This window comes from Moschus berezovskii, chromosome 10 (genome assembly GCF_049115385.1).
Source record: "Moschus berezovskii isolate FMDL1 chromosome 10, NW_MosBer_1.0, whole genome shotgun sequence".
In the NCBI taxonomy this organism is placed as follows: Eukaryota; Metazoa; Chordata; class Mammalia; order Artiodactyla; family Moschidae; genus Moschus; species Moschus berezovskii.
In genome coordinates, this window is record NC_142469.1 from 96,224,637 (window position 1) to 96,251,427 (window position 26,791).

General features: G+C 39.6%; 1 protein-coding gene and 1 long non-coding RNA gene across 16 annotated transcripts in view; one reads left to right on the plus strand and one right to left on the minus strand.

Annotated features, from left to right (window-relative positions):
- SYNE1 (spectrin repeat containing nuclear envelope protein 1) overlaps positions 1 to 26,791 on the minus strand; it is a 491,794-nt gene that overhangs the window by 27,330 nt on the left and 437,673 nt on the right. For all 15 annotated transcript variants that reach the window (XM_055433423.2, XM_055433430.2, XM_055433426.2 and 12 more), the window contains 6 exons: positions 19,215 to 19,377; positions 8,574 to 8,761; positions 7,509 to 7,659; positions 4,035 to 4,217; positions 3,647 to 3,784; positions 725 to 916 (listed from right to left, as the gene is read on the minus strand). In XM_055433423.2, the coding sequence (XP_055289398.2) occupies positions 725 to 916; positions 3,647 to 3,784; positions 4,035 to 4,217; positions 7,509 to 7,659; positions 8,574 to 8,761; positions 19,215 to 19,377 (1,015 nt within the window). The remainder of the gene's footprint in view (positions 1 to 724; positions 917 to 3,646; positions 3,785 to 4,034; positions 4,218 to 7,508; positions 7,660 to 8,573; positions 8,762 to 19,214; positions 19,378 to 26,791) is intronic.
- The window catches only part of LOC148776363 (uncharacterized), a 140,055-nt gene that overhangs the window by 18,845 nt on the left and 94,419 nt on the right, over positions 1 to 26,791 (plus strand). The gene's annotated exons all lie outside the window — the stretch shown is intronic.

Here is a 26,791-nt window from a genome sequence, read left to right on the forward strand (position 1 = left end):
ACCGCAGCGGTCAACTGGTCCCCTCCCCACTCTGTGCTCTGCCTCTCACCAATGTTCAGCACCCAAGCCTAGCTGGACCACATCCCTATCTTGGTAGGGTTAACTCTGAACTTCCTATCATCGAATAATAAATAAGTATCTTCTGATCACTTTTCAAAATGCCTTATATGTGAATCTAGTAAATTCTCAGTTTTGTTGCTGGTAAAATAGAAATAATATTAAGACCTACTTCAAAAAATTGACAGAAGATTAAATAAGTTAATGTAAATAAAGATAACTTAGTACCTAACCTAGAGCACAGTAAGTACTGAGTGGCACAGATCAGGAGCCAAAGGGAATCACTGATAAAACCCTAGCCTTTTACATAAAACCCTGGTCCTTTTACACCTTATATTCCAGATACAAAATACACTTTATCACAGAAGATGACAAATATTCTAATAATAACATCTTGACAATGAGATATGATTATGGTAGCAATTAGGGAAAAGGAAAAGAAGAAGAAATTCAGCTAAATAACCACATCAACTGCACCACTGTTTAACACTGCACATATGCGTGTGTGTGTGTGTGTGTGTGTGTGTGTGTGTGTATAAACTCATTCCATGCCCAAACCAATCCTTTCTACGAGGTAGCTACAGTTATTAAGCCAGCTTTACATTAAGGAAACTAAGGCAAGGTATATGAAACCAAGCTCCAGAGTCCGGTACCCAGTGTCACGTACAGGCAGGCGAATCAGTTTCTTATGGTATCTTTCCACACGCCCGAAGACCTCCTGACAGTAACGCCGGAGCTCATCCAGCTCTTCCTCAATGACGGCCGCATCCAGGGGCTCACTCTTTTCTATCAGCTGTTCTCCTTGGGTGATTATCTGCTCAATCTTATTGTGGTTCAATGAGATTTCCTGCTGGAAGGCCTGGGGAGCACACCTCTCATGTTAATTTTTCATTACTCACATAAACATGAAGTAACTCTAAGATACATATTAAGAAAAACCATGTAGGGAATATTAAGTTTACCATAGAAAAGACAAGCCAAGAGGTTACTACTTTCTAAAGTAAGACATAAAATTTTGAAATCAGAACCGGAAGCAGAAATGGAATTGTTAGAATTCCATAACCAGAGAGGCACCTTTGCCTAATAAAATTTACCACCATGGATAGTGTGGGTAAGAGAATCATAGGAAAAAACTTTCAAACCCATCATAAAGTTGAGAGCACTGGTTATCCCTGATGAAAAGTAATGGCAAGCAACAGAGAGCCACCGAAATTAATTTAGCATTTTAAAGAATTCTATTCAATATTTAAATTTTAGATTTTCTAAGATGTCAAACATGAGTAAGAAAAACCATCCAAATCACAATATCACAAATTCTTCTCAGATGATTTGACTATTTCAGGACATAAGTAGGAAAAACTGTAATTATTTGAAAAATTGGTAATTCTGGATTTCTTAGACTTATTTTATATGATTCAAAACAGTTAAGCCTCAGGGAATACATTTCAAGGGATAAATTTTAATTCAACACAAGAATAAACTCTGGAAGAGTTGAAATTGCCCAATAATAAAAAGACTGCCAAGGGAGAAAGAGGGTGGTTATAAATGCTATGACCCTGCCAGAGTCCAGAAAGAAAAGATTCAACTACCACTTGGTAAAAATTTCCTGCTGAAGCTTTTAAATAGTTACTTACCTGTGAAACAACCTGGGAGAGTTGAGGTGAACGGGAAGGATGGAGAGACTGGTCAGACTACTGGGGCTATTTTATGATTTTTTTATTCTTAGAATCTAGGATTAAAGGTAACTTCCTTGTTTTATTACAACAACTTTAAAGTCACAGGCACCATGCGTGGTGGTTTAGTTGCTAAGTTGTGTCTGACTCTTGCGACCTCATGCACTGGAGCCCACCAGGCCCCTCTGTCCATGGGATTTTCCAGGCAAGAATACTGGAGTGGGTTGCCATTTTCTTCTCCAAGGCAATGTGACTATTCTTATTAAAAAAATATACCTATCCTATCTTGGGATGAAAATTTCATAAGCCTCACTGAATATTATTCAAGATGTTAAACATTCTTCCTTTTAGGGAATCCTCATATCTAATATATATCCCTCCTCACATAAAATGCTTTACTCTCCTTTTTTACTTTAATCAAGAGGCTCTTTAGTTCCTCTTCACTTTCTGCCATAAGGGTGGTATCATCTGTGTATCTGAGGTTATTGATATTTCAGGTTAGTGAAAGTGAAAGGGGAGAGTGAAAAAGCTGGCTTAAAATTCAACATTCAAAAAACTAAGATCATGGCATCTGGTCCCATCACTTCATGGCAAATAGATGGGGAAACAATGGAAGCAGTGACAGACTTTATTTTCTTGGGTTCCAAAATTGCTGCAGATGGTGAATGCAACCATGAAATTAAAAGACACTTGCTCCTTGGAAGAAAAGCTATGACCAACCTAGACAGCATATTAAAAAGCAGAGACACTACTTTGCCAACAAAGGTCCGTCTAGTCAAAGCTATGGTTTTTCCAGTAGTCATGTATGGATGTGAGAGTTGGACTATAAAGAAAGCTGAGCACTGAAGAATTGATGCTTTTGAACTGTGGTGTTGGCAAAGACTCTTGAGAGTCCCCTGGATTGCAAGAAGATCCAACCAGTCAATCCTAAAGGAAATCAGTCCTGAATATTCATTGGAAGGACTGATGCTGAAGCTGAAATTCCAATACTTTGGCCACTTGATGTGAAGAACTGACTCATTTGAAAAGACCCTGATGCTGGGAAAGATTGAAGGCAGGAGAAGGGGATGACAGAGGATGAGATGGTTGGATGGCATCACAGAGTCAATGGACATGAGTTTGAGCAAGCTCTGGGAACTGGTGATGGACAGGGAAGCCTGCTGTGCTTCAGTCCATGGGGTTGCAAAGAGTTGGACACGATGAGCGACTGAACTGAACTGACGTAAAATGTTGAACTAGTCACTGGTTTTGAATTACATATGAAACATACCAAATATGCTTAAACATTAATTTGGCACCTAGGAATGCAGCCTGTGTGGAAAGAAGTTCCAATATAAGAAAGTTGAACTGGTCTGGATCATGGGAGTCAAACTATCTGAAAGTGCTTGAAACCAATTAGAAAAAACCACCATCAAAAATGAAAACGACAACCTTGCAAATCAAGTTCATACTTAAAGTGTATGTGTTAAGGGGAGTTGTATCTCTTGATAATGCTCTTTATTTCATTTTTAATATTTTTCTTTTTTCTGAATTTCTTTTCAGTCAAGAAGATCTATGTTTTTAAAAAGCAAAGATTCTCATATGTAAAATAGATAGCCAATGGGAATTTGCTGTATGACTCAGGGAACTCAAACAGGGGCTCTGTAGCAACCTAGAGGGGTGGGGTGGGGCGGTGAGGGATCTGGGAGGGAGGTTCAAGAGGAAGAGGACATATGTATACCTATGGCTGATTCACGCTGATATTTAGCATAAAACAACAAAATTCTGTAAAGCAATTATCTTTCAATTAAAAAATAAATAATTTTTTAAAAAAGAACAGTTCTTTAGTATGCTCTTCACCAAAGTATCTATAAATCATTTCCTCTTCAGACTCTCTGCATACCAATTTGAAAAAAAAATCACTATTATTCTATTACCTTGAGCTGCTTTATTTTAGCCTGAACGTCACACTCGGAGAAGTGCTCAATGTTGGTGAGCTGCAGATCCATCTCCGTCAGCCACACCAGAATGCTGTCCCGTGCTGTCTCAAACTCCTCCCGCTGACCAATGAAATGCTGGAAAGGAAAGAACACAAGTGAAAAAGCCACAGACACATGCTGAGATGCAACCGCCAATTCCAGCCTCCTCCTGGGAAGTCATTTCCTCAATGAGCAACGAGAACACCGTAATACTTTACCAAAAAAAATCATATGCCAGATACCCGTCTTGTCATCCCAGTCTTACAAAGTCATGTCCTAACATGGTACTCAAATGGACCCACTCTGGCCTCCGGCCTCTAAGCTACAGAGGAGGCGCAGCATGGACCTTGAGTCTGCGCAGGATGGAGGTGACGCGCTTCTGCAGGTTGTCCCATCTCTGGTTGCCTTTGTGAACCATCTGTTTGAGGCTGCCGGCCGCGTCTGTGCGGTTCTCTCTGGCCAGGCGGCGATACTGCTTGTTGATCAGCTCCAGCTGGGTCAGGCTCTCATGGACCTGTCGCTGGAAAGCCTACGACCACAAAGAAGCACATCAGCTGGGGAGATGTGAGGAGCGCTCTCAGCAAGGGTGTCTGGGCATGGTGTCGTGATGTTAGACAGAATGGGAGGTCAACTCTTCCCCTCAAACAGGAAAAGACACTTGGTAACCAGCGTAAACTTTCCCTGGTTAAAGAAAACTCATGTTACCCATGTGGTTAAGAAAGGGAGTTGATCAAACAAAAATACAAAAGAAAATGGCAAACAGTAATAAATATCTGTATGTATACAAATCCATACATGATATACATATAGAATATGTACATATACATGTAGAACACACACATATTCATATGATACATGCATATAAAATGTAAACACATACTTATATATACATATGCAAATGGAAGCCGACTACACTATTCTTGCCTGGAGAATTCCATGAACAGAGGAGCCTGGTGGGCTTCAGTCCATGGGGTCACAAAGAGTTGGACACGACTGAGCGACTGTCACACACTCACTCACATATATAATGCACACGATATACATATGTAATATAGCTTTTAAAATAATAGCCTAAAAAAACTTTCCCATAAAGCAAACAGATTACAAGAATATGTTGTTGCTTAGTCACTAAGTCATGTCTGACTCCTGTGACCTCATGGACTATAGTTCGCTAGGCTCCTCTGTCCATGGGATTTCTCAGGCAAGAATAGAGGAGTGGGTTGCCATTTCCTTCTCCCATGGATCCTCCCAACTCAGGGATTAAAACTGTGTTTCTGCATTAGCAAGTGAGTCCTTTACTACTGAGCCACCAGGGAAGCCCACAAAAACATGTATGTATGCTGAAACATGAGTTTGAAATGTTCCAAGTTTCTGACGTCAATACTGAGAAAAAAAATCTATCATAAAACTTTTTCTTTTATTTATAAAATATGTTATTTCCTAAGAAATCCAGAAACTGCCTCAATTCTGGTGTCCTCTTAAAAAAAATAAAACTACTTTTTGCAAAATGTCTTCTAAACGCAAAATATTACTGACTTTTAAGAACAACAGCTTAGTAAAACAGAAGTAACCTCACAAAGAAAAATGTTTCAAACATGCTCTGTTTTTTTGGTGTGCCCACGAATGATTTGGATTTGTATGAAATGCTTTAGAGCTGATGCGACACCTTACAGAGTATTACAGAGCAGTGTCTATCTACTTTGGAGGTTACCCCATGCGTACCTTACAGTTTCTGCAGGTCAAGTACTTCTTTTCCTCTGCAATATAGTCTAACCTAGCAATAAGAGTCACTTGGCCAAAATAAAATGAAGCTTTTACATTTCAAACTTAGGTGTGTGATTTATGACCGACTTTTATTCTGGCATTGGACAGAAAATTGTGTGACTAATTGAACTGCACTCATCGAAATCCCAAACTTTTGCTTCCTTTGGCTCATCACACTGTTTACATGCTACCTCTGAGATGGCTTTCCTTCTGAGAGTCATTTTAAGAGCCGTCGTCTGAGTAAATCCAGCCATCTATTTTATAAAACTTCAAATTATTTCCCCAGAAAAGGAAACAGTAAGGGAAGTTCAACTTTTGCAATTACTGGAAGTCACAGAATATATGTTCTCACTGAGGTGAAGGTGGGCACAACAGGTGGGGACCCCAGCACACCTAGATCTGTTCCCAATGTTTGTGCAATTGAACAGGCAAAAATCACCCTGATAAATAATAAAATCAATCATTATAATTAGCTAGTTGTATAATGCTATATTTATACAGCATTATATGAATAGCTAGTTATATAAATAGCATTATAAGCTTAACTATATGGCTAACCTTTGTCATAAAGTCTTGAGTCTAAAATAGCATCATAAAAGATCTTACATAATCTTCTTTGCAGCGGAAGCCGATTATAGAAGGTTTAACCTTTATGAAGCTGTGAGTAATAAGATGCAGGACAAGAATATTTCCACCAGCACTGGTTCACACCGGGATAATCTGAAATCTACTGCAGAGTTTACTGTGGCTTTTTACTAGAATTTTACTAAGGAAAAATCTTTTAGATAGGAATTTTTCCCCCCTGGGATTTAGTGGAATAGTTATATACAGGTCCATATTCAGACAGCAGAATAACTCTTATTTATTTCACATAGTATTTGAACACTTCTATAGCTTTGTGTAGCTACCCATCTATGACGCCTAGATTTTAAACCCCACAAGAACAAAAACCAAACTTCACATTTACTGTAACAGGCCTCAAAACAAACAAACAAAATGCCTGGTTAATTGCTATTACAAGGTAAAAATGAATCCAGCTGAATTTGGTTGGATTTTTTAGTCTTATTTTAAAATATCTCAGGGAGCTTGGGGAAGACTTAGCAACCAAGAAAGATTTTTGTAAGATAACATGCATCGGAACTGTCCACAGTTAGTATATATGAGAACACAACTGCCAATCAATGGATATTGACTGGCAAAGAAACTTCAAATTAAAAAATGGTCAACTTTAGGGACCAGTCCTCGGTGAGAATCAGAGGTTGAGAACTGGAGTTTCATCCTATCATAGTGATAGAGTGGATTTGAGACTGCCCATACAGGCAAGGAACTAGAATCAGTTACTGAATGATTGCTTTCTTGATGAATATGATTATACTGCTGCTATTTTTCTCTATAAATCTGAAAAATCTTAGTGACTCAATGGCACTGTTCCTCATTTATAATTACAGTTGGTTTATGATTTAAAATATTTGATCAAATCTGGAGTCAATTCTATTTATCAATGATAAAAGATAAGAGGAGACTGGTGGGCTACAGTCCATAGGGTTGCAAAGAGTTGGACATGACTAAAGTAACTTAACATGCACTTATACACATATACACATGAACACACACATATACATATATATGTATACATACACATACACTCCAGTTAAGTGAAAAAAATCAAGAAAATATATTGAATACACACACACACATATATATATTATAGTTGTTATAGTACGGCATCATATTTGAGTCTTAGAAGCTTGATTATAAAGAACTGTGACAAAAGAATGCCAAGATCATTTTTGGGGAATCATGATTTCCATTTTCTAACAGAGTTTCTCTTCATTACTACTTTACTTGTAATTCTTGATAATTTTAAAGTAAAAACTTCCTTTCTCTTTTTTGCCTATCATGATGTAACAAGAAAGATGACCAGAAAGTCATCACCACCTAGCTGTCTGAACAAATAATATGTGGGCAAACAGTTTATTTGGGTCTTGAGACACCAAAGACCAGCTCGCTACTCTCACAGCAAAATAGAGATGAAATATTTGGCATTGAAAATCACCTCAAATTTCTTTAGTTCCTCCTTGGCAACTGTATAGAGCACCCCGGAAGAGCTGGGAAAGGCAGCTGTCCTTTCTGAGATCTTGAGCCAATCTTCAAAATGAGAAAAGTCATCCAGAAACTTCTGCCACAATCGCCATGTCTCTTCAATTCTGAGACAGAAAGGAAAGAACAGCATCTGATTGTTTGAGGCTGTTTATGCTCCAGAGCCCTGTCTGATGCCTGCAACAGGATTAAGAGTGCCCAAAACAAGCAACTGCTGTGCCAAACAAAAACTAACTGTGCCTTGAGTCAAATTTGCCCAGACTGAAAAAGAAACAACTGTCTGAGCTAAAATGAAACAACTGTGTGAGTGTGTGTGTGTGTGAGAGTGTGTGTGTGTGTGTGTGTGTGTTTAAACACACGTCCTGCAGCTCTGGGTTTGTTATGCGTCAAACTGAGTCTGATAAGCACATGGTGTGAACTGTTCTGGGTATGTGCAAGGAAATTTAAAAGTGTAACACTCTGCTCTCAGTGTACACTCATCCCGAGGTTTGCTGGACTAAAACTAACATTTGAAAATTCACTGAACGTCAAAGTCACCCTCATCAAAATCAACCAATGACGGCAAGACAAAGATTAAGCTTTCAGAAGGTCCCCAGAGAGCATGAAGATTCTGTGCCTTAAGTCACTGTGGTCACTTTCTAACACATCACTAACTTTTTACCACCTTGAATTTCAAAAGGTTTCAAGAGAAGTCCTTTTATTATTTCCTTTTTAACGAAAGAAAGTTACTTTTTCACACCACGGATTATGTAATGTAATACTTGTTCAGCAAGGGCATATTTTAATTTTTCTAATTATATTTAAACTGTTATGTCAGGTGTCACTTGGCTTGTTAAATTTATAAGTGACCTTTATACCTACTTATGTTTCCAACTGAACGTAGAGGACAAGTTTGGGGAACCGCGGCTATCTTTGGACATTGCAACCAAAAGGAAATGGTGAACAGCAGATACCCTGGATACATTTATTATTGATTTTCTGGTCCTTCCTCCGTTTCAGCTGTGTGCACACCCCCACTTACTTGAGCCTCCTCTCCATGGACATGGCGCAGATGTTTCTCCATCGGCGGTCCAGGTTTCGCGTGGCCTGCTGGATGGAATCGCACTCGGCGTCTGTAGCACAGGCGTCACAGTCGTGCAGAAGGACCTCGCACAGGTTGAGCACGGAGGCCACGCCCGTGCTGTGTTTCTCGATGTCTCTCTGAAGCTCCTGCAGGGAAGGAGACGTGCTTATTCAAACATTTGTTTACTGACAGGAGAAACTGCAGCTGTATTCACTGACTCAGAAATGGTTAGGCAAAACCTTGACATTCATTTCCTTGAATGCACGAAGCTTCTTCAACTTTCTTTATGAAATACTGCAAGCTCAAAAGTATGAGAAAATGAGTCTAGAAATATTTGGGCTATGTGAACCATGCCAAAATATCAACTGAACAAGTAAGACTCCATCAACTGTACAGAGTAAAATGAGCTTTTTTAGTGGCTGAACAATGAATCTTGCCCCAGTTTTTACTTCACAGATATATCACTTCCATTCCAATCCATAGATCAATCAAAGGAGTATGTGTGCTCCTGTTAAGAGTTGGCACTCACTTTGATCTCCAAGGATCTGCAAACTGTGTTAAACAGTTAATTCCACTATCATAAAAAGGTACCACGGTTTAAGGGACCTTGGTTTTCTATCATGTATGACAACCATCACCATCAGCAGCTTCTTCAATGAACAAATTTAATGTAGGACAGAAACAGGAAGATATGAAATAGGATAATAAATTAAATTTAATTAATTAAATTATTAAATTCTTGTAATATTTATGTTTTAGGACCAGCAATTAATGTGATAGATCCCATAAAACTGAAAGAGGTTGTGCAAGAGATTTGAAAGGATAGTTTAGTGAAACAGAAATATTTGACAGAATTATTTTCTTGTGTCTAGTTACACGTATTCACTTGTAAACAATGCTGCAGTAAACATGGCAGTGGAGATATCTTTTCAACACAGTGATTTTGCTTCCTTCAGATACATACCCCAAAAGTGGAATTTCTAGACATATGGTAGATCTAGTTTTACTTTTTTGAGGAACATCTATATTCTCTTCCATAGTGGCTGCACCAATTTACATTCCCACCAACAGTACTTAAGCGTTCCATTTTCTCTAAATCCTTGCCAGTACTTTTTAATCTCTTGTCTTTTGATAATGGCCATCCAACAGGTGTGAGGTGATAGCTCACTGTGTTTTTTATTTGTATTTCTACAATATATACATCTTTACATATACCTGTTGGCAATTTGACTATCTTCTTTTAGAAAATGCTTGTTCAGGTCCTTTGCTCATTTTTAAATTGGATAATTTTTTTTTTTTTTTGCTATTGAGGTGTATATATGAGCCTCTTGTGCATCTTAGATACTAACTCTTGATCAGATATGTGGTTTGAAAATATTTTCTCTCATTCTGAGGTTGCATTTGGTTGATCATGACTTTTGCTGTGCAGAAGCTTCAGAGTTTGATTTAGTCTCACCTGTTTCATTTTTGCTTTTGTTGGCTGAACTTCCACAAGTCATTGCTAAGACCAATGTTAAGCAGCCTTTTCCCTATGTCTTCCTCTGGGTTGCAAGTCTTAAATTTAAGTCTTTAATGCATTTCAAATTAATTTGTCTAAGTTGTGTAAGATAGAGGTCCAGTTTAACTCTTTTGCATGTGAATATCCAATTTTCCCAACACAATTTTTTGAAGAAATTATCTTTTCTCCAGTGAGTATCCTTATTAGTCAAATATTAGTTGACTGCATATGTGGGCTTATTTCTGGGCTCTCTATTCTGTTCCATTGGTCTATGTGTTTGTTTTTAACGCCAGTACTATACTTTTTTTTTATTACAAAAGTTTTGTAAAATTAACCTGAAATCCTAAAGTGTGATGCCTCCAGGTTTGTTCTTCTTACTCAGGACTGCTTTGGTTATTAGGGATCTTTTTGGTTCCATATGACTTTCAGGATTTTTTTTTTTTTTCTATTTCTCTAAAAAGTGCCATTGGAATCTTGATAAGGATTGCATTTAATCTACAGATAGTTGTGTATGCACATTTTAGCAATATTAATTCTTCCAGTCCATGGGATATCTTTCCATTTGCTTGTGTCTTATTCAATGTCTTTCATCAACGTCTTACAGTGTCAGAGTACATATCTTTCACCTCCTTAGTTGAATTTATTCCTCAAGCATTTCATTGTTTTTGATGTCATTGTAAAGGGAAGCTTTTTCTTTATTTTCCAGATACTTCATTGTTAAGTGTTTGGAAACACAATGATTTCTGTATGTTGAATTTATATGCTACAACTTTCCTGAATTTTTTAGTTATAAAAGGTTTCTGGTGGAGTCTTTAGGAATTTTCTATATGTAAGACCATGCCACATGCAAACAGAGACAATTTTACACCCTCCTTTCTGATCTGGATGCCTTTTATTTCTTTTTTTGCCCAACTTCTCGGACAAGGCTTTCCAGTGCTAGGTTGAATAGAACTGATGAAAGTGGGCACCCCTGTCTTGTTTTCAACCTTTCATCGCTGAGCATGATGCTAGCTTTGGGGGTGTCACATATGCCCTTTATTATGTTGATTGCCTTTCTTTCTATACCCAGTTTGTTGAGAGTTATCATTTGAATTTTGTCAGTAGTTTCTCTGCATCTATTGTGATGATCATATGATTTTTATTTCATTTGGGTAATTCAATGTATTATATTTACTGATTTGCATATGTTGAAACATTCTTGCACTCTAGGAATGAATCCAACTTAATTACAGTCTATAATCTTTTAAAATGTTGCTGAATTTGGTGTGCTAGTACTTTATTCAGAGTTTTCTCATCTATATTCATGAGGCATATTGGTTGATAGTTTTCCTATAGTGTCCTTATCGGGTTTCGGTGTCAGGGTAATACTGGACTCATAAAATGAGTTTGAGAGCATTCTTTTCCCTTCAATTTTTTGAAAGAGTGAGATTAATTGGCTGTAAATGTCTGGTAGATTTCACCTGTGATACCAGGTCATGGAAATGTCCTGTCTTGGACATTTCTTTGTTGGGAGGTTTTTGATTATTGATTCCACCTCCTTATTTATTATTGCTCTGTTCAGATTTTCTATTTCTTCAAGATCCATTCTTGGTAGATTGTATGCTTCTAGGAATTACCTATTTTTCCTAGATTGTCCAATTTGTTGGCTTAAAACTGCTCATAGTCGTCTTTTATGGTCCTTGATGTTTCTTGTAATGTTCCCATTTTCATTTATAATTTTTTAAATAATTTATTTTGGTCTCTATCTTTTTTTCTTCGTTTAATTCAGTTCAGTTCAGTCACTCAGTCGTGTCCGACTCTTTGTGACCCCATGAATCACAGCACGCCAGGCCTCCCTGTCCATCACCAACTCCCAGAGTTCACCCAAACTCATACGCATCGAGTCAGTGATGCCATCCAGACATCTCATTATCTGTCGTCCCCTTCTCCTCCTGCCCCCAATCCCTCTCAGCATCAGGGTCTTTTCCAATGAGTCAACTCTTCACATGAGGTGGCCAAAGTATTGGTGTTTCAGCCTCAGCATCAGTCCTTCCAATGAACACCCAGGACTGGTCTCCTTTAGGATGGACTGGTTGGATCTCCTTGCAGTTCAAGGGACTCTCAAGAGTCTTCTCCAACACCACAGTTTAAAAGCATCAATTCTTCGTGCTCAGCTTTCTTCACAGTCCAACTCTCACATCCATACATGACCACGGGAAAAACAATAGCCTTGACTAGACGAAGCTTTGTTGACAAAGTAATGTCTCTGCTTTTTAATATGCTACCTAGGTTGGGCATAACTTTCCTTCCAAGGAGTAAGCGTCTTTTAATTTCATGGCTGCAATCAGCATCTGCAGTGATTTTGGAGCCCAAAAAAATAAAGTCTGACACTGTTTCCCCATCTATTTGCCATGAAGTGATGGGACCAGATGCCATGATCTTCGTTTTCTGAATGTTGAGCTTTAAGCCAACTTTTTCACTCTCCTCTTTCACTTTCATCAAGAGGCTTTTGAGTTCCTCTTCACTTTCTGCTATAAGGGTGGTGTCATCTGCATATCTGAGGTGATTGATATTTCTCCTGGCAATCTTGATTCCAGCTTGTGCTTCTTCCAGCCCAGCGTTCCTCATGATGTACTCTGCATATAAGTTAAATAAACAGGGTGACAATATACAACCTTGACGTACTACTCCTTTTCCTATTTGGAACCAGTCTGTAGTTCCATGTCCAGTTCTAACTGTTGCTTCCTGACCTGCATACAGGTTTCTCAAGAGGCAGGTCAGGTAGTCTGGTATTCCCATCTCTTTCAGAATTTTCCACAGTTTATTGTGATCCACACAGTCAAAGGCTTTGGCATAGTCAATAAAGCAGAAATAGATGTTTTTCTGGAAGTCTCTTGCTTTTTCGATGAATCAGCAGATACTCTAGCTAAAATTTGTTGTCAATTTTGTTTCTAGTACCAAAGAACCAACTCAGTTTGGTTAATCTTTTGTATTGTTTTCTTATTCTTTCTTTCATTACTTCTGATCTGCTGCTGCTGCTAAGTCGCTTCAGTCGTGTCCCACTCTGTGCGACCCCATAGACGGCAGCCCACCAGGTTCCCCCGTCCCTGGGATTCTCCAGGCAGGAGTACTGGAGTGGGTTGCCATTGCCTTCTCCTTATTTCTGATCTACTCTTTATTATTTCCTCCTTTCTGTCAACTTTGGGCTTAGCTTGTGTTTATTTTTCTAATTCCTTGAGTTGAGTTAGGTTGTTTATATGAGATCTTTATTTCTTAATATAGGTGCTTATCTCTTACAAACTTTTCTCCTAGAACTGCTTTTGCTATATCCTTTAAGTTTTGGTATGTTGTGTTTCCTTTTTTGTTTCTCTCCAGATATTTTTAATTTCTCTTTTGATTTTTTCTTTGATCAACTGGTTGTTTAAGAGTGTGTTGTTTAATTTCCATGTATTGTAAAGTAATTGGAGGCTAATTACTTTACAATATTGTGGTGGTTTTTGCCATACATCAACCTGAACCAGCCATGGATGTCTAATGTCATATTGTGGTTGGAAAAGACTCTTGATATAATTTACACTTTCTTGAATTTATTGAGACTTGTTTTGTGGTCTAACATAATCTATCCTGGAAAATGTTCCATGCTCTGAGATTGGGGTGGGGCAGGGTGTGCTACTGGTTGGGCCCTATATTCACCTCTGATTGTATGAGGTCACAAGCTGTGTTTCCTGGCAAGGCAGTGCTACTGGTTGGACTCGTGACTGTGCCGGGCTATAGGCTGGTCTCTGCAATTGCTCTCGATGGGGTCTCAGCCTGTGATCCCAGACCAGAGAGTGCTGCTGGCTGGACTCTGTGTTCAGGTGAGGCCTCAGGCTGTGCTCTGTGATCATGCAAAGCTACAGCCTTGGAATTAGGCAGGGCCATAAACAAGGCTTTGCCATCAGGTAGGCCCCTGGCTGTGGGCTTTGCCATCAGGTAGGCCCCTGGCTGTGCACCCCTGTTAGGCAAGATTATTGGCCAGACTCTCTGGTTAAGAGAGTCCTCCAGCTGAATCCCACAGTGAATGGGTCTAGAGACTGTTTCATGGTCGAGCTGGGTTGTTGTCTAGGCTTTCTTGACAAGAAAGCCTTTGTTGGGTGGGGCCATAGCCTAGGTTTCAGGCTGTGTAGAGCAATCAGACAAGGCCCTCGGATGGACTCCACCACTGAGTAGCAGTTGTAGGTTGGGCTGAGGCTGTCCAGGGTCACTGTTCAGGCTCCCTGGCTATGCAAGGCCAGAGGCTATGCCCAGCAGTTGGTAGGGCTACTGGCTTGGCTTCCTGCCCAAACAGGGCTGTTGGATGGGCTCCATGGCTGCCTGGGCTCTGTGGCCAGGCTTCCTGGTGGGGTCGGGTGGAGACAGTGCTCAGCTGTTGGGCAGGGCTGGGAATCTGCCTCCCTGCCCAGGCCGAGAAAGATCAAGGCCAGTTGTCTGGGGACCCAAATCAGGCAGAGCTGCCAAGTGAGTCTGCAGGCTAGACAGGGCCACTAGCTGGGCTCTGCTGACGAGCAGAGGCGCTGGCTAGGATCTCTCTTTGGGTGCAGCTGCAAGCTGGAATGCCGTTCCACCAAGACCTGAGTGTGGGTGCCATAAGCCCCCATGCCTTCTCCATCTTATCAGATCCCCTGCAGATGAGCCCTACAGATTTCCTCCCCGTGAAGTGAGACCCCACTGGGCCTCCTGGGAAGCATCACACAAGCCCGGGGGGTCCCCTTGGTACAGGGCTGTGCCAGCCTGGGGAAGGTGATGGGGGCAGAGTGTGCCACTCCTGTCATCTTCTAACGTGGGCCATCCAAGTCTCTGTGGTCCAGGGGGTACCACAGCCTCAGCCTGGGTTCTGGGGTTCTCACAGTGATGCTCTGTCTACAGATGGTTGCGTGTTGGTCTTCTTGTGACGGGGACTTGAGTCAGGAATGGCTTAGGCCACCATCCTGACAACATCACTCTATACGCTTTTGAGTCTATCTCAGAGCAGAGACCCAAGAGTGGGAACCAGCAACTGTGTGTGAAGCCCAGACTCTGACACATGGCTGGAGGCCCAGCGTTGACACCTCTGATCAACCCAGTCATGGGGGCCTTTCACAGTTTGGTGAGATTTACTTCCAGGTGCTTGGCCAGGTTCCCACAGTAACTATTGGAGAAAAGGCTCCATGTGCTTCTGCTCAAAAGTTTTTGTTCAAATCAACATTAAAAAATAAAGCTTGAGGGATTTTATAGTTATATAAGAAATGAAACACAGATCATCATTTTAGTCTCAGCTTTAACTCCCATTGGTAACGGTCTCCAATTGCCCCACAGTGTCTCCGGATTCATTATTTTTCATTTATAACACAGAGAAATTTGACAAAACATCCTCTGAAGCCACCTCAAGCCTCTATATATTTCTGCCCAATTAAATTTGTAAGAATTAAGTACATTGGCAAGACAGACATATAGAAACTCCACATAGGGAAATGGAAGAAAATATATCTCTTATCAGTTTAATCTGTTCATTTAAATATTTGTCAGAATTTTTCCCCTTTGGAGACAGATTACTTTTTCTGTTTTTTTTAAAGCATGGATCCACTATGCTCTATTTTTTATTTTTTACAAAATCTATGGTCAAATATTTTCCATAAAGGAAACAAGTAAATATGATATGATTAAAGTAAAATCTGCTAAGCACCCACTTTGTGCTGGACACTGTGTTAAGTGCTTTTCTTGCTAACTTCGGTAATAACACTGTGAGTCATGTACTCTGATTCTTAGCATCCTATATATAAGGAAGTTGAGGGTTAAAAGAGTTCATTGCTTTGTTCCAAGTCACACAAAAAAGTGATGAGGTCAATATTTGAATCCAGAAAGTGTTTACTTTTAACTATTAGTGTATAGTACGTTATCTTTTTGCCATTAAACTTTAAAAGTCTATATGAACATTTATTAATATATTAAAAATCTACTGACCCTTTAATTAAGTAATGCCCTTTTCACATCAGATTCTTCACCAGAAACAACCATTTCCATCTCTTGTAGTTCAGTTTTCTGGTTTTTACTTCTGTTTTTCTAAGTAACATGTTTATATTAGTATCTCTTGATTTTTAAATGTTAGACATTATCAGTGAGTCTAGAGTAGGGAAGGAATAAACTCCTACATGACTCACCAGGCTCCAATTATTGGTTTAGCACCTCTTATAGCTAAAGCAATAATCATTTCTTTGCAAGATTAGTTCTTTAATATTTTTCACACTTGAGCTACAAAATATGCTATGGTTATATTTCTTTTCTTACGCAACTTTTTGTTTTCTAAAATCAATAGTTCTTCATTTCTCTCTCTCCCTTGCTCTCTTTTTCTCTTTAGAGTTTGTATTGCATTCTTTCTCTTAGGAGAGAGCAATAAAGCTCCTTCCAAGAATTCCTGGGTGCCAGGGGGAAGGATGGGAAGATGGGAGGTAGGGAGTTTGGGATGGACATGTACATACTACTGTATTTAAAATGGGTAACCAACGAGGCCCTATTGAGAGCACAGGAAACTCTGCTCAATATCATGTGGCAGCTTGGATGGGAGAGGAGTTTGGGGAAGAATGAATACATGGATAAGTATCGCTGAGTCCCTTTGCTGTTCACCTGAAACTATCACATTGTTAATCAGCTATATCCCAATGCAAAATAATTAAAAAAAAAAAAAAAAAACAACTCCTTCCAGTATGGTTAAGTCCATCAGGTCCCCTAGTTCAGCTGTTTTCTTCCTTGGAGACATCCCTTCTAGGGCGCCCAGATTCCCTACTCCTGTCTGGACAGGTTCTTGCTAGATGACAGAACCACTGTCATCTGGGACTTTCCTTTACCATCATCCTGGGGATTTCCTTCTTTCTCTCCTGAATATTATTTTTCCTCTCATTTCACTATACGTAGAATATCCTTCATTATATTCTTGTGAATGTGTGCAGAGAAGGTTAACTATTTTATATATTAAGTGGCAGATATAATATTCTAAATCATTAACACCCTTCTAACTTTTAGAAGGCATTCTGCCATTGTATACTAGCTGCCATCGTGGTTTTGGAAAAATCAAACTTTTTCATCTTGGAAACCTTAAAATCTCTTTATCCACCATCTTCTGAACTTTCGTAATAGCTTTGCTTTGTGTTAATTTTCCAGGGCGCTTGTAGGGTTTGTACTCTAGAAGTGTTTAGTTTTCATTTTGGGAATTTTCTTCCTGCGTTACTCCTTTGATCATTTCTTCCTTTCCACTTTATTTTGGAGAGGGAGAGGGCTTTTACAGCATAACTGAATTGGATTTTGAAACTCTTGCACGAATCCTGGCTAGTGACATCGTGGGAGGGGACGCAGTGTGGTGGGAGTCAGACCATTTAGTACAGAGTCTTCCACTTATTCCCTCTATTTTTAATAGAGTGGTTCAAGCACTGGTGGCATCCTGTATTATCAAATTAAAGGTTCCTCTGGTTTGCCTGACTAGCTGGGCTTAGGTGGAATCTGCTCACTGAACCACTCCTTTTTCTGACCTTTGAGCAATCTTCCCTTTAAAGCCCTGCAGACTTGATAGTTCCACTTCCTGAGGGAGACTTCTGGGAACTCCGTCTGCAGCAGGAAGCAGCTGTCTTCCTCCTCCATTCTGCTAGCAGCATCTCTGTTTATCTACGATCCATCTTCCAAATTCCCTTGGATGTCTGTCAGTTCTGTTATCTTCTGTTCTTTTTGATGTTTAGGGTTTTGACCTTTTATCCCCTTTACTATCATTTTATTGGGGTTTTAGTAACAGGTGGAACTGTAAATGCATGTCATCCATTTACCATTTTTAACTAGATACTGTTTTGGTTTTCTCACATTTGCTAAATCACAATACTGGTGATTAGCATTTTAACTCTTATCACTTGTCTACATCATTACCATGCTCTCCAGGAAAATGTGGGAAACTTGAGGCAAACCACAACCCCCAGAGTTACTCATCCAAGTCCTTCAGAGGGTTTTAATCTTACAAACAGTGAAAAATATCCTGCTAACAATTTCTTACAAAAGAAATGCTAATTTAAATATCAAAGTAACCCCAACTCCTAAAAACTGTATTTTAATATCTGTTCTCTTTGGTTTAAATAGTTTATAAAATAAAGTACATAAAACATTTCATAGGACTGAATAAACAGGTCTGTTTATACATTTTGTAAAAGTAAGGAACTTAAATACAATGACTTAATGTAATGGAAATGACCCAGGTCCACAGAATTTTCCAAGATAATTTAAAAGCATGAAATAGCAATACATCTTATGGGGGATGTATGGTGTTGATTACTGACAGCTGGAGTCTACCATGCTGTATAAGGATCAGCAGTGAGAGTGGGAAGTGAAAATCCCTTCTGCATGTACTTTTCAGGGTCACCCTCTTTTGCTTTGTTGGGTTGGGTATGGTGCTGTGTTTGCTACACACGTGAAGATGACATTATAGTCTGTGGTCTGTAGGTCATGCAATCCTCCTTGCAAAATTAAATTATTTAGGCTCTAGAAACTCGATAAGTACGCACTGTGATCTCTCTCAAAAACACTGTGTGCACAACACAGAAAAGGGCTCCTAAGACTATGGCCGTGGGTTAGTGACTCACAAATAAATAAACAAAACTGTTAGCACTGTTCTGGATATATCACTGCAGCTCAACCCAAGCTTCCATCTTCGGATGGCTTCTTGGAGGACCCGTGACATTAACCCTATGATGGCAGATCTACTTAAGAGTCAACTTTGTGAGGACTTCCCTGGTTTTCTAGTGGCTAAAACTCTGTGTGCAGGGGGGCCCGGCTTCCATCCCTGGTCAGGGAACTAGATCCCACATGTTACAACTAAAGGTTCCACATGTTGCAACTAAGACCCAGCACAAGTAAATAAATATTTTTTTTTAAAGAGTCAGCTCTGAGTAGATGGAATGTATTTGCCCCAAACACCTGTCTAGCCAGTGCCTCCCCTTTCTCACCAATCCTGCCCAGCTTCCTCCAGATTTCCCACCCCAATTCACCATCTCACACTCACGTCTCTATTCTGCCCAGGAGGACCAATCTTCAAGAACCTATTGACTCTTCCCTTCTATTGTTTCACACTTTACCTGCTGCTCGTTAAGCTTTTTCTGTATCTCTTCTGAGTCACAGGAATCGTAGACGATGGGTTTGGCCAGCTCAGACTCGATGTGGGCTAACCACGCCCTCAGACTGCTCATGTTCTTATCCAGCTGCTGTACAGCAACCAGAGTCTCCTTCAGCTTCTTTACCCTGTGGGCAGAAAAGGAGAGACGTCAACTTCAGGGAGAGGCCTCATTCATGCTTCCCTCATGAGCAGAAGCCAGCGCTGGGTCTAAACCCAGAGGCCAGCCTGGTTCAGCCACCTACTGTCTGTGTGACTGTGGGCGGTGGCATAGCCCTTCTGTGTCTCTGTTTCCTTGTCTATAAAATAGAGAAGAAGTAACAGTATGCATGAGATTCAAATTAGGTGAATAACGAAGGTGCCAGTTCATGGGAAACATTAAGAAGAATATCAGCCATGGTTATCCTCAACACAGCTATAATGATATAACAGTGATAGAAACCTCATGGTTGTCACAGAAATTGTAACTTCATCAATAATATAATCTGTACTATGCACACATAATATAATGTATACTTCTACCAAGAATAACTGGGAGAAAAAGTTAACATTTCCAATGATTTGTCACTAAACAGATCAGTATCCATGGTTCTGATCACTTCAGCTCCACTGGGATATGTTTCAGCAACACTGTAGCAGAAACTTAGTTTAAAGAAGAAAACACACTTAAGATCCACTATCAGTTGAGTTATTGCATGCACTTATGCAATTTGAGTTTTCATGATGTCAGATCATGTAAACGGTAACTACGGACCTATTGGATTGTCAAGTGGCAGAAGACAGGTGCCAGATCTACTGTTATCCAGTCTTCCACCTGCAGAGCCTAATTCGGTCCACTATTCACTATGGTGGTGATAGCATGCACGCTCAATTGCGTCCGACTCTTTGCGACCCCTTGGACTGCAGCCCAGCGGGCTCCTCTGTCCATGGAATTTTCCAGGCAAGAGTACTGGAGTGGGTTGCCACTTCCTACTCCGGGAGATATTCCCAGTCCAAGGATTGAACCTGATTCTCTTTTTATCTCCTGCATTGGTAGGAGGATTCTTCATGGCTTTGCCACGAGAAGCCCAGTATTCACTACACGGCATGCCTAAAAAACAACAGTGACAAAATGCTGCTTTCCCATTCTTTCCAGGAAGGAGTAAAAACTCATTTCTTTAAGACTGCCATTCCCCTAACAATAATGTGTGAACACTTTAGAAGTCAGGTGCCAGAAAGACAAAATAAATGATTTGATTATTTTCTTAATGAAATGTACAATCTGATCAGAAATCTGGCATGGAAACAATGAAATATAACAATATGGTAAGAACTAAAGAAATGAACCAGGTTTCTGGCTAATAAATAAGGAGTGATCAATTCTGTCTTGCCATGTTCAGTAATTATTCATTCATTCACCACTTGTTCATTTCTTTATTCCTCCTACAAACATGTACAGTGCTAGGTAAACACTGACAACTAAAGTTTCACCCTTGCCTTTGAGCTTAGACTTTGATGAAAAAGAGAAAATGAAGAAATGATATGTGAGCTGCACCTTGAGAGGGAGATACAAACCAAGCAGAATGTTTCTGGCTTTCGAAACACAAAGAAGAAAAGTTGAGATTCTGAAGGCAAAGAGTGTCACAGCCCTCAGGAGATTAGGGGTGAAAGAATGGGGAAGAGAAGCAGAAAAGAGATGAGATATGCTAAGATACAAGACTGATGGGTGGATGGGAGTAAGATTATAAGGCTCCTGTAGTGACATGACAATGAATTTGTCTGTAGTTTTAAAGATTAATAAGAACTTTTTCCAAGGTCTATTTGTGGAGTAATGTTAAGATCGGTTCTGATTTTGAGTGCAGAAGTTTGAGGCGAGGCTGTTAGAAGAGTCCGTTTAGGAAGTAAATAAAATAGTTCAAGTGGTTTACGTCAAAAGCCTACTTTCAAACAGTAGGGGTTAGAGGCAAGGACTGGATTGCTAAATTCACAAATCGTCATGATGTGAGACAGAAGGAGCTAGAAATGATGTCTTTTCCAATTGAATGATTAGATGGATGCTGCTGCCTCAGAGGATACATGATGAGGAGCAAGCTCTAGGGATTAATGGGGCACAAAGTTTAGGATATGATGAGTCTGAAGGATCAGCTAGCCATGTATGGAAACAATAATTCTTAGGTCCAGAAAAGACGAGAGTGTATTGCATTGATTTACATACTGTGGCATAGAGTTGAAGCCCAATGAAAGGATGTGTTTCATTCTGAAAGGGCGTGGACTAAGAAGAATGAACTTCAAAAGGTTAAAGGAGGAGGAATCATAGGTGAAGAAAAAATAGAACGGAAGGAGGTGAAGCAGATAAGTGTAGCAAAAAATAAAGGCAGGAAAAGTTTCAAGACAGAACTTGTGGACTGGGGAATGAGACTGATGGTATTTAAGGTACAAACTTGTCATAAGCAGTAATAAGCCACACGGATTGAATGCACAGTAAAATGAATATAAATAGCAAGAGCGCACTAAAATTTCATACTGTGATAAACATTGCTACAACGGCCACCACACTATAAATTACTGATGTATCAAAGCAATACGTTGTACACCTTAGAATTACACAATGCTGTCTATCAGGTACATTCAGTTAGAAATAATGTTTAAGTGGTGTCATATATATGTGTAAGTGAATCACTTTACACTTGAAACTCTGAAACTCCAATACTTTGACCACCTCATGCGAAGAGTTGACTCACTGGAAAAGACTCTGATGCTGGGAGGGATTGGGGGCAGGAGGAGAAGGGGATGACAGAGAATGAGATGGCTGGATGGCATCACCGACTCGATGGACATGAGTTTGAGTGAACTTTGGGAGTTGGTGATAGACAGGGAGGCCTGGCGACGCAAAGAGTCGGACACGACTGAGAGACTGAACTGAACTGAACTGAACATAGTATGGTAAATTTGCTAATTAAAAAACAAAAAGCAGTATCAGGCCATGGTTATCAGGTGTTCAGAAACCTAGCGTACCACAGTAAAGTGATCTTAAAAGATGATAAATATTTATTAGTGTGCAGGTTAATGGATATGTCTGCATGTTTCCAAATTTTATGTTACACAAACTAGCTACGAAATTACTTTAGAGTCACTAAAAGTTATCTTAAAATTCAAAAAAAAAACAAAAGAAAAATATTTTAGAAGAAAGTATTGGTCAGGATATGATCTAAATGCCCTCTTCATTAGAGTTCACCTGGTTTCCCTCATGAAAGTGCAGCTCCCTAGACCCCAACACTGTTCTATGGAGCCAGAACATCAGGGGATATGGCCAGGGAATTTCCATTTTTAAGAAGCAAGCCTTAGGTGTGCTAAATTGTGGAACCACAGGTTTGCTTAGTCAAAGGCAGAGCAGGACATTATGATGAGGCCTAAAAAGAGCCATTAGAAGAGGTCTGCTGACTCCAAGTGAGTAGTTTAGCAAGCACCGTGAAAACAGAACACAGGTGGCATTTGGCTTCAGAAATACGCTAATGATGAAAGAGGATTGTTAATTATTTTAAAAAAGCAGGCAGGGAAGTTGAGTAAATATGGTACAAAACAGGTAGAATTATCTGGCTAAAAGAAAAAACTGATTTTTCGTTCTGTTTAATACAGTTGAAGGTTTGGAATCACTTTAGAATGTTTTTGGGCAGAGAAAAAGGAACTCATGAGATAAGAGCCAAAGGCAGAAGAAAAAGGCGGGAAATGATACACGAATATAGGTGATGGAGCAAGGATGCACAAGGGCATGGATAGATAAATAAGTTTTGAAAGGAATTTCCCAGTGAGGGCAGAGTGTGAGCAGGAGTTTCGGAGGGACACAGATTGTACTTTCCAACTCTGTTAATATCAAGTAATAGCAGCAAAAAACCATTACTGAATCCCTGTTGATGGCCTGACATGGCTGCATTTGTGTACACAGAATGCTCTGAAAAGAAAGGGGATGGGGAAGAGGAAGCACATGATCAATGATTTCTGATGCAGCCATTATCTGAAATACAATTTTGCTTTTAGACCATAAGCTTTTTAAAAAATATATTGTAGACGTTTTTGTTCAGGAATAGTGGTCACCTTACTGACACTGCTTATAATAGAAACAAATGGCATATAAACAAAATACTTCCATTTCCAAGGTGTCAATCTGGCTCAACTAAAGAAGTATCTGCTTGGAAAAAAATGTCAAGAGCAGTATGTCTTTTAAAACTCTAGAGATGTGATAGGGATTTCTCTGGCAGTACAGCGGTTGAGACTCTTGATTCCACTGTAGGGGCCACAAGTTCGATCTCTGGTTGGGAAGCTAAGATTCCACATGCCCAGCAGAAAAAAGCAACAGTAACAACTCTAGGGATGTGATATAGTTCAGGTAGGTTTCAGCAACAGAATGTCCTCAAAGATGGATAACCTGCACTTAGAGCGACCAAATCTCTCTATTCTATTACTCCCAGATGGTAAAGAAGGGATTCTCAAGCTAGAATTGGTCACTTAGGGGTGTTTTCCTGCCACACAGGCCAAAGCTAACTCTCTGCCCGCCTCCTCACTCCCATAACTCTCCAGATAAATCTGACAGGCTTCTCTGGTCAGGAGCCAGCTTTCTGAAGAAACTCTCATAACCAAACTATGTTGAGAATTTTTATTAATTTTTAATTGCTTAAAATAGATATCATCACTTCTGCTACATTTTCTGCAAATCAACGTTTCTCTCGCAAATGAAAATCTAGTCATGGCACCTTCACTTTTCCTTTTTGAATGCTTAAAAGGATTTCCACTATGCTCAGTTCTTGATAGTATCTATATTTCATTAATTATAATAAAACCCCTTATGTTTGAATAACATTTTCAGTGTGTAAAGGCATGTTAAGGTGTGTTACCTTACATTGTTTTAAAAAAATGTGTATTCAAAAATTATATTCATATTCTGCAATATATTCAATTGATAGGGAACAGAAAACATGCATTACAATATATTTCTCATGACTTGTAATTCCATTCAAGGTAAGACTTCTCTAATTAGCTTTCTAATTATAATATATACCTGTCTTGAGAGCATTTGAAAACATTAGACTTGAACAATAATTCCAAGGATTTTACACACATCCCACTCACATTTCTCTCATACGTCAGACAAAATTCACCTGAAGGTCAGTCAGAGAAGCTACTGGGTATCAAGTTCAGGGTGCATATGCTACCAACAATGATCATGGCACGGGCTTGGGGTTTAACATGACCTTGGCCATCCTGCCTCAGTGTCCCATATGGAAAGGACATTCTACAATCAATAAAGCCAGTGGAATAGGACTGAAGAGTGGCTCATTGACCTGAGATGTCTGTCCTGGTTTTACCCCAGTTAAGAATGTCCTCTCAGGAACCTCCCCCACTGGACCAGCTTCCTGTCTTCAGATCTGGTAGGATGTGAATGCTGACCATGCTTTGGGATGGGGCTTTACAATAAACTTACAACAGCATCAGGCTTTTGTGTGGAGCTAAAGGCTTCGAGTTGGTGATGGACAGGGAGGCGTGGTGTGCTGCGATTCATGGGGTCGCAAAGAGTCGGGCACGACTGGCTGAACTGAATTGGACTGAAAAGGCTTCGAGGGCACCTCACTCAGTGCCTGCTTCCTTCCTACTCTTGTTCAAACTCTCTGTTGTTATCCACGCCCATGTTCTTCCTTCCCATGGGAAATTCCCTGGAAAGCCAGAACTGTGAATTTCCACTTTTGAGTTTTCTCTTTCCATTTTTGGCTGCCATACTAAGCTCAGTACCTTGAACAAAGCTGGGTTCTACTTAAATATCTACTTTCCCAGACGGCTCAGAGGGTAAAGAATCTGCCTGCAATGCAGAAGACACAGGAGATGTAGGTTCACTCTGAGTCAGGAAGATCCCCTGGAGAAGGAAATGGCAACCCATTCCAATATTCTGGCCTGAAAAATCCCATGGACAAAGGAGCCTGGCGGGCTACTGTCTAATCGGTCACAAAGAGTAGGACACGAATGAGTGACTAAGCAAGCAAGCAAACATTAATAATTGGTATTCTAACTAAAATATTTTTATTTTGTTAACATATTTTATTTGACATTGAATGTATACTTAATGTTATATGTGAAACGAATCACCAGTTCAGGATCGATGCATGTTATAGGATGCTCGGGGCTGGTGTGCGGGGATGACCCAGAAGGAGGATAAAGGGAGGAGGGAGGTGGGAGGGGGGTTCAGGAGGGGGAACTCATGTACACCTGGGCGAATTCATGTCAACGTATGGCAAAACCAACCAATATAATATTGTAAAATAATCTGCCTCCAATAAAAAATAAATAAATTAATAATAAAAAAAAGTATACTTAAATTTTCTTCTAGATCATTTGTTAATGATATTTGTTAAGGAAAAAAATTAATTGATTTTCTTGGTTCAAAATTCACTTACAAAAATGATCCAAGACACAAAGGGCTATGAATAAACAGTTCCACCGGATATTGTCTATAGTAGCCAAATAATTTACAGGTCAGTAATCCTGTATAGTATCGAAGGAGTTCCAGTAGTCAGAGCAGTTAGTGCAATATGTCAAGGGCATCGTGACATGGAAATGCTTGTTCATATAGTCCACTAAGGACAAGTTCCTCTTTCAAATTTATGTGTAAATCTTAGTAAAGTCAGGGAGGGTGAACGCTTAAGTGATTATCCCTTCCCATTTTTAAAAAAGTGCACTTTACCACAAATAGCAAAATACACTGTGCGTGTAAGTGTTGGGGGTGGGGGGTGCTGATATGAACTGAGAGGAAGTGGGGATAAAGTCCCCATACATCACACTTGAGCTACTAAAGTTGATATTGGTGGGACAGGGATCATTCTTTTTTCAGAGAAATGTCCCACTTTTTTTTTTTTTCCCCATGATTTCTTTAAAGGCAACTTTGACTAAAGTGTCAACAATAGTTTTATTTATCTATCACTGTAAGAAGTTTGAGCAACATTCTTTTTCGTGGCATCCAGGATTATAATTCAAAATAAGTGTTTACAGATGTCACTTGTCTGGGTAAGTTTAGCAAACCTGGTCTACCTGTAAGTCCCTGCACCTGGTTCCTCTTCCAGAGTCTCCTGTGCTTCCTGCGTATTTGATCTTTATTGAGAAGGGCTCTAATACCAATTCCAGTTGTACGGCTTCTTAATATTGCCACGGGAATACACACATATACGCATACATACATACACATTTCATATATACCTCACTACTTTCCTTCACACAAATTTAGTAGATACATACACCAAAAACAAAACAAAACAAAATTCATGTGCTCAATATATCAGAACCAAAAGTACCATTAATAAATCCTATTCATCAATAGGGGTTTATTTGGGGGATGTTATGGTACCAAAAAAATGTTGAAAAATAAAGTGAAAATTCCTGATGTAACGTTATTCTAACTGAATAAAAATCACTAAGTAAATATCTGCATTATGCACTAACTTACCATTTTAGACATGCATTTCCCCATTTGCACGTATGTTTGAAAACCTTTATACTGGTCAGTGACCAAAACCTACTGACATA